We start from the raw sequence: 12,066 nt of genomic DNA on the forward strand, positions 1-12,066 counted from the left end.
ATGTGGAGACAGGGAGCCTAAAAACACCACTGAGGAAAACAGGCTGATAGACAAGGCCCAGCAGAGGAGGAGCCTGTGACTAAGTCCCGGCCAAATGCACAAGTGAAAGGCAGGACTCAGGGTGGGGAGTCCCGGGGCCTGGAGCAGTTGGAGGTGGCTTCCCCGGATGCGCCTTGAGTGGCAGGTGGGATTGCCAGAGGGCCTGAGACCCAATACCAGTTGGGCTGGGCAGTGGAAACAGCATGAGCCAAGAGCAGGCCCAGAGCTGAGGGGGTACCTAAGGGTGAGCGGTCAGCCAAGCTGTCCTCTGTGGCGGTGAGGGGTCCTGCCGCCTCCATGTGCCTGCAAGTAGCTGTCTGAATTTGGAGAAATGTCCTGTTTTATCTTGGAAATACGGGAAGTTTGCATTCAACTTCTCAATTTCTCTGGGTTTCTTTCACTATATGAAAAGGGGTTTGCCCTGGTTGGTGTATCTCAGTGGTTAGAGCATTGGCCCATGCACCGATGGGTCTCGGGTTCGATTTCCAGGCAAGGGCATGTGGCTGGGTTGCAGGTTCAATCCCTGGGCCTGGTCAGGGCATGTGCAGGAGGCAACCAATCGATGTGTCGGTCTCACACTGATGTTTCTCTCTCCCTTCCACTCTCTAAAAATCCATAAAAATATATCCTTGTTTGGTTTAGTAAAAGTCCAGGCCAGTGCTTCCCATCTGTCCTGGAGCTTTTTTTTTTTTTTTTTTTTTTTTTAAATATATTTTATTGATTTTTCACAGAGAGGAAGGGAGAGAGACAGAGAGTTAGAAACATCGATCAGCTGCCTCCTGCACATCTCCTACTGGGGATGTGCCCGCAACCCAGGTACATGCCCTTGACCGGAATCGAACCTGAGACCCTTCAGTTCACAGGCCGACGCTCTATCCACTGAGCCAAACCGGTTCCGGCTGTCCTGGAGCTTTGCTACCATAGATACATGTCCTCTCCTGGGGTCAAGTGCGTCGTTTGGAAAGCTCCGCTGTCCGCAGTGTGAGGGAAGGGCTCTTACGGAGTGTTCCGGGAGGCTCGGGTGCCGGTCACGCATAACCCAAGTGGGTTTGATGGGGAGAGACAGGGTGGAAGGTTTTGGGATCAGCTCCGGCAGCAGTTCAGGAGTCGACGGTGGCCTGGTTTAGGGTGAGGCAGTGACATGGGCGCAAGACAAGGGTTCAGGAGATTGAAGGTTCTGACCCTGGAACTGGAGGGGAGCGGGGGGCCGTTTCTCAGGACTTGGGAGCTGCAGTGGGCAAGTCTATTTTGTGGAGAAGAGGCCGAGTCCGGGGGGACAGAGCCTCCAGAGAGGCATTGAGGTGAGCAGTGGGGCCAGGGGGAGAGGCCGCCCAGCGGGGAAGGGGACCCACCTCCCGGCCTCCTTCCTCTCTGACCTTGCTCTCGCCAATTCTTTCTTGGAACTTGAATCTTTCTTATTTTTTTAATTCTCTTTACCTGATCCCTCTATGTCCATCCCAACAATAATTATAATTAGGTTGCTGTCCTGGCCCACGTATCCTCAAAGACAACTGTAATTTGGACCAATCCCAGGAAAATCAGTGGAAGCCAGAAAGATTAGGGTCAGTTGTGAGGTTGACCTAGAAGCTGCTTGTCTCTGGCCTTCCGCGTCAGGGGGGAGAGGTGCGTGATGAGTGGCCAGGGCACCGCCCCCTGGTGCTGCTCCCACACATCCCTGAGCGGCCCCTCCTGTGCCCTCCCAGTCTTGCTGGAATGAGTATCTGACAACTCGCATCGAGCAGAACCTGGTGATGAATTGCACCTGCCCCATTGCCGACTGCCCGGCCCAGCCCACGGGAGCCTTCATTCGTGCCATTGTCTCCTCGCCAGAGGTCATCTCCAAGGTACCCCCTCCTCCGAGAGAGAGACCCCGGTGCACAGCCAGAGGGGACACCCCAGGGAGTGGGCTGACTGCGGGTGCGGGGGGCCTGGAGGTGTGGCGACCGAGCGAGCCAGGCCCTTGCCTGTGGCCTCTGTCCCCACAGTACGAGAAGGCCCTGCTCCGTGGCTACGTGGACAGCTGCTCCAACCTGACGTGGTGCACCAACCCCCAGGGCTGTGACCGCATCCTGTGCCGCCAGGGCTTGGGCTTCGGGACCACCTGCTCCAAGTGTGGCTGGGCCTCCTGCTTCAACTGCAGCTTCCCCGAGGTGGGCGCCTGCCCAGCCCTGACGCTGAGCCAGGACCCACCCCGGCCCTGGTCAGCACACACATTCCGCCTTGTCCTCATCCTCCGCCACCGAGCGGAGCTTTGTTCCTCCTCCTGTCATCCTCCAAATGGAGCCTCCCTCCCTCCCGCCCCCTCGAACAATAGCAGGAGGGGCCCCCTGAGTAAGGGCTGGGCTGTGTCCTCCCCTCCCTGTCCTGCTCTAGGCACACTACCCTGCCAGCTGTGGCCACATGTCTCAGTGGGTCGATGATGGCGGCTACTATGATGGCATGAGTGTGGAGGCCCAGAGCAAGCACCTGGCCAAGCTCATCTCTAAGCGCTGTCCCAGCTGTCAGACTCCCATCGAGAAGAATGAAGGGTGTCTGCAGTAAGAACGGGGTGCTGTGGGCCCTGGGGAGTCAGCAGGCATGGGAGAGAGTAGAGGCCTGGTGGTGAGGAAGGGGTGGTGGGGCTTCTGAAAAGCTGAGCAACAAGGGCAGTTACTCAACTCCCCTCTCCGGGCACCCTCCAGAGCGACGCCCTCAGCTCACGTTCCCCCGTGTTTAGTCTAGTGTGTGGGGACTCAGAAGCCAGGGTGCTTTCAGTAGGAACTGGTGAGGTTAGGGCGTGGAGGGGCCAGGGACACCGTCCGTGTGCATCTAGGCCCCTGGCTTTCCTGGTGCGGCCCTGGCCAGAGGCAGGAGTCCTCTGACCAGATAGCTTCCTCTGTAGCATGACCTGCGCCAAATGCAACCATGGATTCTGCTGGCGCTGCCTCAAGTCCTGGAAGCCAAATCACAAAGACTATTACAACTGCTCTGCCATGGTAAGGGGCTGGGCCCCGAGGAGCGAGAGGCCCAAAGGCAGGCAGGAGGGGCCCTGAGCAGAGGGCTCTCTCAGTGGGGAGAAGACAGAAGCCACCTAGGCCTGCAGTGCTGGGAGGTCTGTCCTGGGAGGTCCATGCACGGGGACCAGAGGCCCAGGGTGGGACTTCCACCCCCAGGTGGCTACAGAGGGCTGGGGTGGGCTGGGCATTCTCGGGGCAGCAGGGCAGAGCGGAGAGCAAGGACTGAGTCAGGACCTGGCTCTTGCAGTTAGTATGTGGCTTTGGGTCAGTTTACTTGTCCACTCGTCAGCATTCTCACCTGTAAAAGGGGGTAATAATATGACCTACCTCACAGAGTCTGAGGGTTGCAGAGAAAATCTGGGAAAGCGTGGAAAGGCCTCTGTGAATGGTAGCTAGTCTGACGAGCCCACGCTGTCCCAGCAAAGCACAGTAGCCCCCTGTGTGTCTCACAGGTAAGCAAGGCAGCTCGCCAAGAGAAGCGGTTCCAGGACTACAACGAGAGGTGTACTTTCCATCACCAGGCCCGGGTGAGGAGGGGGAGGGTGGGGGAGAGGCCGGGAGGGGCCCAAGGTCCGAATCGATGGGTGCTGTTCTGAAGGGATGTGTGGGCATGCGCTCGCTGACTCGCCTTCCTCTGCACAGGAGTTTGCTGCGAACCTGTGGGACCAAGTGTCTGCCATCCATGAGGTGCCCCCACCCAAATCCTTCACCTTCCTCAGCAATGCCTGCCGGGGGCTTGAGCAGGCTCGAAAGGTTGGGGGCGTGGGGGGTGGGGGAATGTCCCAAGGGGACTGGTGGGCTGGGCAGCTGTCTTCTGACCGGTTGGCTGGAGGGAAGGAGGAGGGAGCAGGTGGGAGGCAGGTGCCTCCCCACAGCCAGGAGGCCTGACTTGGGTCCCCTAGGTGCTGGCCTATGCCTGCGTGTACAGCTTCTACAACCAGGAAACGGAGCAAGTGGACGTGGTGGAGCAGCAGACGGAGAACCTGGAGCTGCACACCAATGCCCTGCAGATCCTCCTGGGTGAGGCCTGCCCCTGCCTGCTCAGTCCCCTCTCCTGCCCCCTCCCCTCTGAGCACCCCGGCTCCAGTTTCCCACCTTCTCGCTGTCCCTTCGTCATTCCTCATTCATGGCCTCATCACCACAGGCCTTTTAAAATTCTGCTGGAAAGGCATCCAGTACAGGCTGTAAGTGCCTAAGGGCACAGGTCTTCACCTGACCTTTTATTTGACTACTAAATTCGTGCATGAAATTCGTGCAGTGGGGGGAGGCAAGGTCTGAATCGATGGGTGCTGTTCTGAAGGGATGTGTGTGCCCCCCGCCAGCCTGACTACCCCTCACTGCTTCCCACCCCCACCAGCCTGGTCGTCCCTAACTGCCCCCAACTGCCCCCTCCCTGCCAGCCTGGTTGCTCCTAACTGCCCCCCCCCACAGCCTGGTCACCCCTTACTCCCCCCCTCCTGGCCTGGTCACCCCCAACTGCCCCCCTCTGCAGGCCTGGTCACCCCTAACTATCCCCCTCTGCTGGCCTGGTTGCCCCCAACTGTCCCCCCTGCCAGCCAAGTTGCCCTTCACTTCCCCACTGCCAGCCTAATCGCCCCCAATTGCCAGCCTGGTCACCCCCAACTGCCCCTCTCTGCCGGCCTGGTTGCCCCTAACTGCCCCCACCCCTGCTGGCCTAGTCGCCCCTCATGGCCCCCCACCCGCTGGCCTGGTCACCTCACACAGCCTGCTATTCAGTCATTTGGTCGTCCCTCACTAACCTCCCCTACCAGCCTGGTTGTAGGCAGCCATCCTGTGAGGGTGTGGGTTAATTTGCATATTACCTCTTTATTATGTAGGATATCTGTCCCCATCACTAGCGTGTAAGCCTCTGGAGAATGGGTGTCTAGAGCTGGTGGGTGTGCAGTAGGGGTTTGCTGGAGGAGGGGATGGAGGGGGGGAAGAAGGGAGGGAGCCCTGCGCCCTGTCCCCTCTGCAGAGGAGCTCCTGCTGCAGTGCAGAGACCTGGCCTCGGGCCTGCATCTCCTGCGGGCCGACTGTCTCCACATGGGCCTGGAGCTGCTCCGGCGTATCCAGGAGAGGCTGCTCGCCATCCTACAGCATTCCACCCAGGTAGGCGGCCCCGCCTGGACCTCCCGTGCCCAGCACCCAGAAGGAGACCTGGGGGTGCCCCAGCTCCTGGGCCAGCCTGCTGGGTGCTGTGGGACCCTGCCACTTAACCTCCTGGCGTTTCTTACAAAATAAAGGCGTTAGCCCAGATCCTTGCTCTGCAGAATCAGTTGGGGAACTTTTTCAGACACGCTTCCCAGATGTGGATTCAGAATCCTGGGAGTGGGGGTCAGGGGGGTGGGGTCCACTGAATAAGGGAGCTGAGAGTCTTTCCAGCTCTAATACGCTGATGTTGAGTCTGAACCAGGAGTCCCACCCTCAGGGAGCATACAGACTGACAAGTCACGAGTAGGAAAGGCATGAGCATATACTGAGCTGCTGAAGCAAGGCCGGTGTGCTGACCTGTGTCCTGTGTCCCTGGAGACACCGCTGGTGTTGTGAGGGGGAAGGGAGAGCAGGTGGGAACGTCGTGCGAGGAGCATGGCGCCTCGTAGGCCCTCGGAGAACGTTGGTTGGAGAAACGCTGGGCAGAGGCCCAGTGGCCTCTCCTCTCCTGCTCCCCTGTCCTCCGTCTCTGCCAGGACTTTCGGGTTGGGCTCCAGAGTCCATCGTTAGAGGCCCGGGAGGCGAAAGGGTCCAATGTGCCCAGCAGTGGGTGAGTATGGGCGGAGCCCCGGAGCGGGGTGGGATACGGCAGGCCTCCCTGGGGCTGAGCGGCTGGCTCTCTCCCTATTGGTGGCGATCTGTCCCCCCAGGCCCCGGGGCTCCTCGGGGCTGGAGACGGATGAGGAGGAAGGCGAAGATGACATGCCCGAGTGGCAGCAGGACGAGTTCGATGAGGAGATGGACAACGACACCTTCTCCTATGACGGGGATTCGGAGAACCTGGACCGGGACGCTTTCTTCTTCGGGGATGAGGATGAGGATGAGGATGAGGGCTATGACTGAGGGGCAGGATGCAGGGAGCTCCTGGAGCCGCGGGGCCAGGGGGCCGGCAGTTCATCCCTGACCACTGTCCTGGGTGCTCGGAGGGGCGGTTCCCAGCATCTGCAGCACCTTCTGTTTACTGAATAAACTTTTTTCATATACTTCTCTGAAGCAGGCCCGTTCTAACTCCCCTGCTCCCCGCACACCCAACCCTCCTCTAGTTTTCTTTAGACCTCCAGACTCTTCTGTTGTCAGAGAGGCCCAAAGCTGACCCTGTGACCTAGGCTGATAACGGGAAATGACGGTCCATGTGGCACAGGCTTGCCCACTTGCCCCAGACCCAGCCCAGCATCAGAGGAGACGGACGGCCATCCGCTTGGTCGGCCTCCCTCTAAACTCCTGAATGTTCCTGGAGGGGCCTGCGCATTAGGAAGGGCCCTCTTGGGGGCCTGCAGACTTTTACAGGTTTTCCCTGCATCTCAACGTGAAGTGTTTCGGGGGAAGCGGGGGTACATTACTGAGGCCCTGCCCACCCCGCCCCACACACAGACAGAAGTTAGAAGTGTAGACGTGCCTTTTAATTTGTCCTGGGCTTTTAGGCAGTAATGGTACAGAGCAGAGTCAGGGATCTGAAGAATTTAATGAAGGGGCGAAGTCAAGTGGTTGGGTCAAGGGAGGAAGCCAGCTGCTGGGGAGGATTGGCTGCAAAGTATCGGTCCAGCATGACCTCCACCTCGCCCACCTCGTAGTCCCACACCTGGAACCGGTAGCCGTCTGCTGCTCCGCGGATCATGGCCGAGAGCACTGGGGGGCAGAGGGAGGTGACGGTGCCTCCCACTCCCTCCTCTGTCCTCTCCTGCCCAGCCCTTGTTGGGGACACACTACTCAGAGCCCCCCAAGGAAGGGAGCCGAGGGCTGGGTGCTCCGCTGGGGCGGGTGGAGTGGCCATCCAGGGCTGGGAGTGCTCACCTCGGCCAGACTTCAGACGGAACAGGCACAGGATTCGCTTATTGAGGGCCTCGGCCCGGCCCACCGCATAGCCCACACCCAGGGACGGCTGGGTCACTTCTGCCACAATCACTGGGAAGGAAATGAGACTCTGGGCTTGAGAGAGAAAGGTGGCGGGGAGGGGGGGCCAGGCGTGTTCCGGGAATTAACACCCAGAGGTGCGCACAGGGCGGAGGGCACTCACAGTCCGCCCGCTGCAGCAAGGCCAGGTCCCGCTCCTGGATGAACCTGTCACCCTCCGCAGGCTGTTCCCCTGTGGGTGAGGGAAAGCTGGTCAGGGCCGCGCCCTCATCTGGTCCTCCGACCGCCGGAGCCACCCCCACATCCTCCCTGCTCAGGGCGGGAGGGAGATGACTAGATGACCTCTGAGGGCCTGCCCAACACTGAAAGTCTGTGAAAAGGAGGAAATGGAACAGCCACAAAAAAACCCAGCCCTCTGCACGCTGGGATGTACGACACGGGCCAAGGTGAGTGATACAAAATAAGATTAACCAGTTAACCGCCGCGATATTTTGAATTTAATTTAAAAAGTTCCGCCGCTTGCATCCATAGATGCTGATGGCATACAAGTGGCTAAGTGAAGGACTAACTGGCCGTGGGCAGAGTGATCACAGGTGGAGAGGAGGAGGAGGAGCATCCAGGTGGGGAAATGGCAGGCAGGAGCAAGGACTGGTCCCTGCAAGGAAAGGACGGAGGGAGACCAGACTGAAGCCTCATCGAGCGGCTCTCACGCATTGGTAGGTTCCAGAATCACCTGAGAACTTGATAAAACTACAAAGACCCAGGTGTCACTGAGCTCAGCGGCTTCATTCCCACCAGATTTGAGAACCACTGCCTGCAGGCAAGGCGGCCTGCTGGGGGCGGTGGGAATCCAGGCAGAGGCAGCTGGGGAAAGGGTACGGAGCTCGGCGTTCGTTCGGCTTGATTGCATGTCACGCGTTGGGACTGCAAGGCTCACAGCTCCCTGCACCGGAGCAGAGTCACCGGAGAACTTGCTCAGAGGAGCTTCTAAGGCTTCATCCCAGCCATGGGGACCTGCATTTTGAACAAGCTCCTCAGATGACAGCTGAGCACACTAAGCCTGAGGCCCACCAGGCAGGCGTGGACACACCCTGAGACCATGAACCATGAGCTGCGGGTCCCTCGTACAGGCCCTTTCCAACATCCCCGGCAATTTCGTCTTTTTAAAGAGGCCTCCCAGGACTGCATTAATCCCACCAATCCTGGATCTGCTCCTGAGTAACGCATCGCACTTCCCGATTTCTAGTTATATTATAAAGTAAAACAACCAAAACAGTGTGGTATTGGCATAAAAACAAACACCAGTGGAGCAGAATCAAGAGCCCAGGGATAAAGCCACGGACACTCAGCCAACATTTGACAAGGGGGCCAAGGATACTCAGTGGAGAAAAGACACTCTCTTCCGTAAACGGTGCTGGGGAAACTGGGCATTCACATGTAACAGACCCCGATTTTACACCGCTCGCAAAAATTAACTCGAAATGGGTTAAAGATGTAAATGTAAGACCAGAAATGATAAAACTCCTAGAAGAAAGCACGGGAAAAAGCTCCTTGACTTGGGTCTTGGCAATGGTTTTTTGGATATGACACCTAAGGCACAAGCAACAAAATAAAAAATAAACAAGGGGGACTACGCCAAACTAAAAAGCTGCTTTCTGCACGGCAAAAGAAATAATCAACAAAACGAAAATACAGCCTACAGAATGGGAGAAAATATCTGCAAACCATGTACTGACAAGGGTTAATATCCAAAATACAGGGTGGGGCAAACGTAGGTTTACAGTTGTGAGTATGTGACACGCAGCTATTCTTATATTATTATTATATTATTTTCCATATAAACAACTGTAAATGTACTTTCCCCCCCACTTTTTAAAAAAATATATATTTTATTGATTTTTTACAGAGAGGAAGGGAGAGGGATAGAGAGTCAGAAACATCGATGAGAGAGAAAAACATCAATCAGCTGCCTCCTGCACACTCCCCACTGGGGATGTGCCCGCAACCAAGGTACATGCCCTTGACTGGAATCGAACCTGGGATCCTTGAGTCTGCAGGCCGACGCTCTGTCCGCTGAGCCAAACCGGTTAGGGCTCCCCCCCCCCACTTTTATTAAAAACAAAACCAAACCTCATACAACTCAGCAGCAAGAAAACAAATAATCCAATTAAAAACCGTCAAAGGACCGGAAAAGACATTTTATCAAAGAAGGTGCATGAATGGCCAACAGATACATGAAAAGGTGTTCAGCATCACTAGCTATTAGGGACAAGCAAATCAAAACCACAATGAGCCCTAGCCAGTTTGACTCCGCATAGAGAGGAGCCCTGTGGACTGAAGGGTCCCAGGTTTGATTCTGGTCAAGGGCACATGCCCGGGTTACAGGGGGGTGGGTGCAGGAGGCAGCCGATCAATGATTCTCATCACTCTCTCCCTCTCCCTTCCTCTCTGAAATCAATAAAAAAATATGTTTAAATAAGAATGCTATTTCCTACCTGGTTTGGCTCAGTAGATAGAGCATCAGCCTGCGGACTGAAGGGTCCCGGGTTTGATTCTGGTCAAGGGCATGTACCTTGGTTGTGGGCACATCCCCAGTAGGAGGTGTGCAGGAGGCAGCTGATCGATGTTTCTCTCTCATCGATGTTTCTAACTCTCTATCCCTCTCCCTTCCTCTCTGTAAATCAATAAAATATATATTTAAAAAATAATAAAAAAAATAAAAAATAAATAAAAAAATGAAAAACAGAACTGCCACCTAGCAGGCGTGGCTCAGTGGCTGAGTGTAGACCTATGAACCAGGAGGTCACGGTTCGCTTCCTGGTCAGGGCATATGCCTATCTTGTGGGCTTAATCCCCAGTGTGGAGTGTGCAGGAGGCAGCCGATTCTCACATCACTGATGTTTCTCTCCTCCCTTCCTCTCTGAAATCAATAAAAATATGTTAAAAATATAAAAAATAGAACTACTGCCCTAACCGGTTTGGCTCAGTGGATAGAGCGTCGGCCTGTGGATTGAAGGGTCCCAGGTTCGATTCCAGTCAAGGGCATGTACCTTGGTTGCTGGTGCATCCCCAGTAAGGGGTGTGCAGGAGGCAGCTGATCGATGTTTCTCTCTCATTGACGTTTCTAACTCTCTATCCCTCTCCCTCCCTCTCTGTAAAAATTCAATAAAATATATTTTAAAAAAATAGAACTACCATACGACCCAGCAATCCCACTTTGGGGAATATAACAAGGAAATGGAAACACTGTTGGAGTGATGTTCGAAGCATTACCTACAATAGCCAAGACATGGGAAATAAGTGTCTACAGGTGGATGAATAAGGAAGTTGTGGTGTATAGATACAATGGAATATCATTCCGCCATGAGAAAGAAGGAAAGCGCCATTTGGAAAACGCGGAAGGACTTTGAGGGCACTATGCTAAGTGAAATAAGTCAGAGTGTATGCTCTCACTTATATGTGGAATCGTAGCGCGAGCGCGCACACGCCACCCACCCACACACATACACACATACACATACCACCACCACCACCACCACCATCAACAACAACAAAACAGAAAAACTGAAACTCCTAGCAAAAAAGATCAGATTTGTGGTTACCAGAGGTGGGGGAACAAGAGATGGGGAGATTGGATAAAGGTGGTCAAAAGGCACCAACTTCCGGTTATAAAATACGTTCTAGGGCTGTAATGTACATAACGACCATAGTATGGTTTTTTCAAATTTGTTAAGAGAGATCCTACGAGTTCTTATCACAAGGAAAGGCATTTTTTTCACGAGGTGACTGATGGTAACTAAACTTTTGTGCTAATCCTTTCACGCTATATCAGTGGCAGGCCCAGAAATCAGGATTTTAGAAAGATTCCCAGGTGATTCTAATGTGCAGCCAAGGTTGAGAACCACTGCTCTGTATGAAAGTCGAGCCAATAAACGGTCCCCCTTAGACCTACACGGTGCTCTATGTGCCCGTGAAACTGGGGAGAAGGAACAAGACCCGGCGGCCCGGAGCAGAACGTAAGTCCCAGCCGGACCACAGGGGAGGGCGACCATGGAGGCGGAGCGCGGTGTCTGCGGGGCCCAAGGGCTGGCACCTGGGGCGGGGGCGCAGGAAGGAGGATGCGCGTGGTCTCAGGTCGGGGAGAAGGTACCAGCGGGACGTGGAAACCCAAGCAGCCCCGTCTGCGCCCACTCTGCCTGCCCCCACCCCTGCGCCCCAACTGCCCTGGAAAGCGCCGGAGAAAGTGCTCCCAGAAGGAGCTAACGCCCCGATCATGAGCGAGCGCGGAGGCTGAGCGCGCACCGCCGCTGCGTGCGGACGGCGCGGTCTGAGTCCCGCTCCCACGGCTGGCGGCGGAGTGGCGAGCGGCCACCGCCCCGCGAGGGCAGTTCCGGTCAAGGGGCGCGGGCGTCTCTGCCCCCCCGCCACCCCGCCCCCGCTCCCGGTGCCCCCCGCGCCGCGCCTCACCCTGCGCGCCCAGCTCCACATCCAACACGTGCTCGGTGAGCACCGTCCCGAAGCGCCGCAGCCGGGACACGATTCGATCGTACAGCGCCCGGTCCTCGCGTCCGCCCCGCATGCTCCCGCAGAAGTACAGGGCCCGACGGCCCGGCGCGGCCGGCTGCTCCTGCTGCCCCCGCTGCCCCGGCGCCCCGCTCTCCTGCGCGCCCGCCGCCGGCGCCGCCGCCTCCATCCCCGCCGCCACCACCTTCCCGCGCCAGGGGGCGCCAGCCCGCGGCCATTTGACCCCGCCGGCCCCGCGCAAGTGTCCACACCTGGGAGATGGGGCGGAGTTGAGAGGATGAGTGACCACACCCATGCGTGGGGAACGCACCGCCGCCTGGACTTCTTACCTCTAACTCGTCCCGGAGGACCCCTCACCCACTTGGCTCCCCGCTGCCCCCCAGGCTTCCCCATCTCAGCCAAAGCCAACTCCATCCTCCGAGCTTCTCAGTCCCCAAACCTT

The 12,066-nt window shown here is 56.8% G+C and overlaps 2 protein-coding genes across 2 annotated transcripts in view; one reads left to right on the forward strand and one right to left on the reverse strand.

The window, feature by feature from the left end:
* The window catches only part of CUL9 (cullin 9), a 37,738-nt gene extending 31,506 nt beyond the window's left edge, over positions 1 to 6,232 (forward strand). Inside the window, exons 32-41 of the mRNA XM_081093927.1 lie at positions 1,743 to 1,883; positions 2,025 to 2,189; positions 2,413 to 2,576; positions 2,921 to 3,014; positions 3,488 to 3,562; positions 3,678 to 3,788; positions 3,938 to 4,055; positions 5,014 to 5,147; positions 5,726 to 5,799; positions 5,900 to 6,232. Coding sequence (XP_080950053.1) covers positions 1,743 to 1,883; positions 2,025 to 2,189; positions 2,413 to 2,576; positions 2,921 to 3,014; positions 3,488 to 3,562; positions 3,678 to 3,788; positions 3,938 to 4,055; positions 5,014 to 5,147; positions 5,726 to 5,799; positions 5,900 to 6,092 — 1,269 coding nt within the window. The 3' untranslated portion in view covers positions 6,093 to 6,232. The remainder of the gene's footprint in view (positions 1 to 1,742; positions 1,884 to 2,024; positions 2,190 to 2,412; positions 2,577 to 2,920; positions 3,015 to 3,487; positions 3,563 to 3,677; positions 3,789 to 3,937; positions 4,056 to 5,013; positions 5,148 to 5,725; positions 5,800 to 5,899) is intronic.
* A 494-nt stretch (positions 6,233 to 6,726) lies between these two features.
* Positions 6,727 to 11,793, reverse strand: DNPH1 (2'-deoxynucleoside 5'-phosphate N-hydrolase 1; the record flags this gene model as incomplete). Its single annotated transcript, XM_081094640.1, has 4 exons — positions 6,727 to 6,875; positions 7,041 to 7,151; positions 7,264 to 7,332; positions 11,568 to 11,793. 4 exons carry the CDS (start codon positions 11,791 to 11,793, stop codon positions 6,727 to 6,729), a joined length of 555 nt encoding a protein of 184 aa, XP_080950766.1.
* Between the last annotated feature and the right edge of the window lie 273 nt (positions 11,794 to 12,066).

The sequence above is a fragment of the Myotis nattereri genome (assembly GCF_964212035.1).
Source record: "Myotis nattereri genome assembly, chromosome: 6".
Classification (NCBI taxonomy): Eukaryota; Metazoa; Chordata; class Mammalia; order Chiroptera; family Vespertilionidae; genus Myotis; species Myotis nattereri.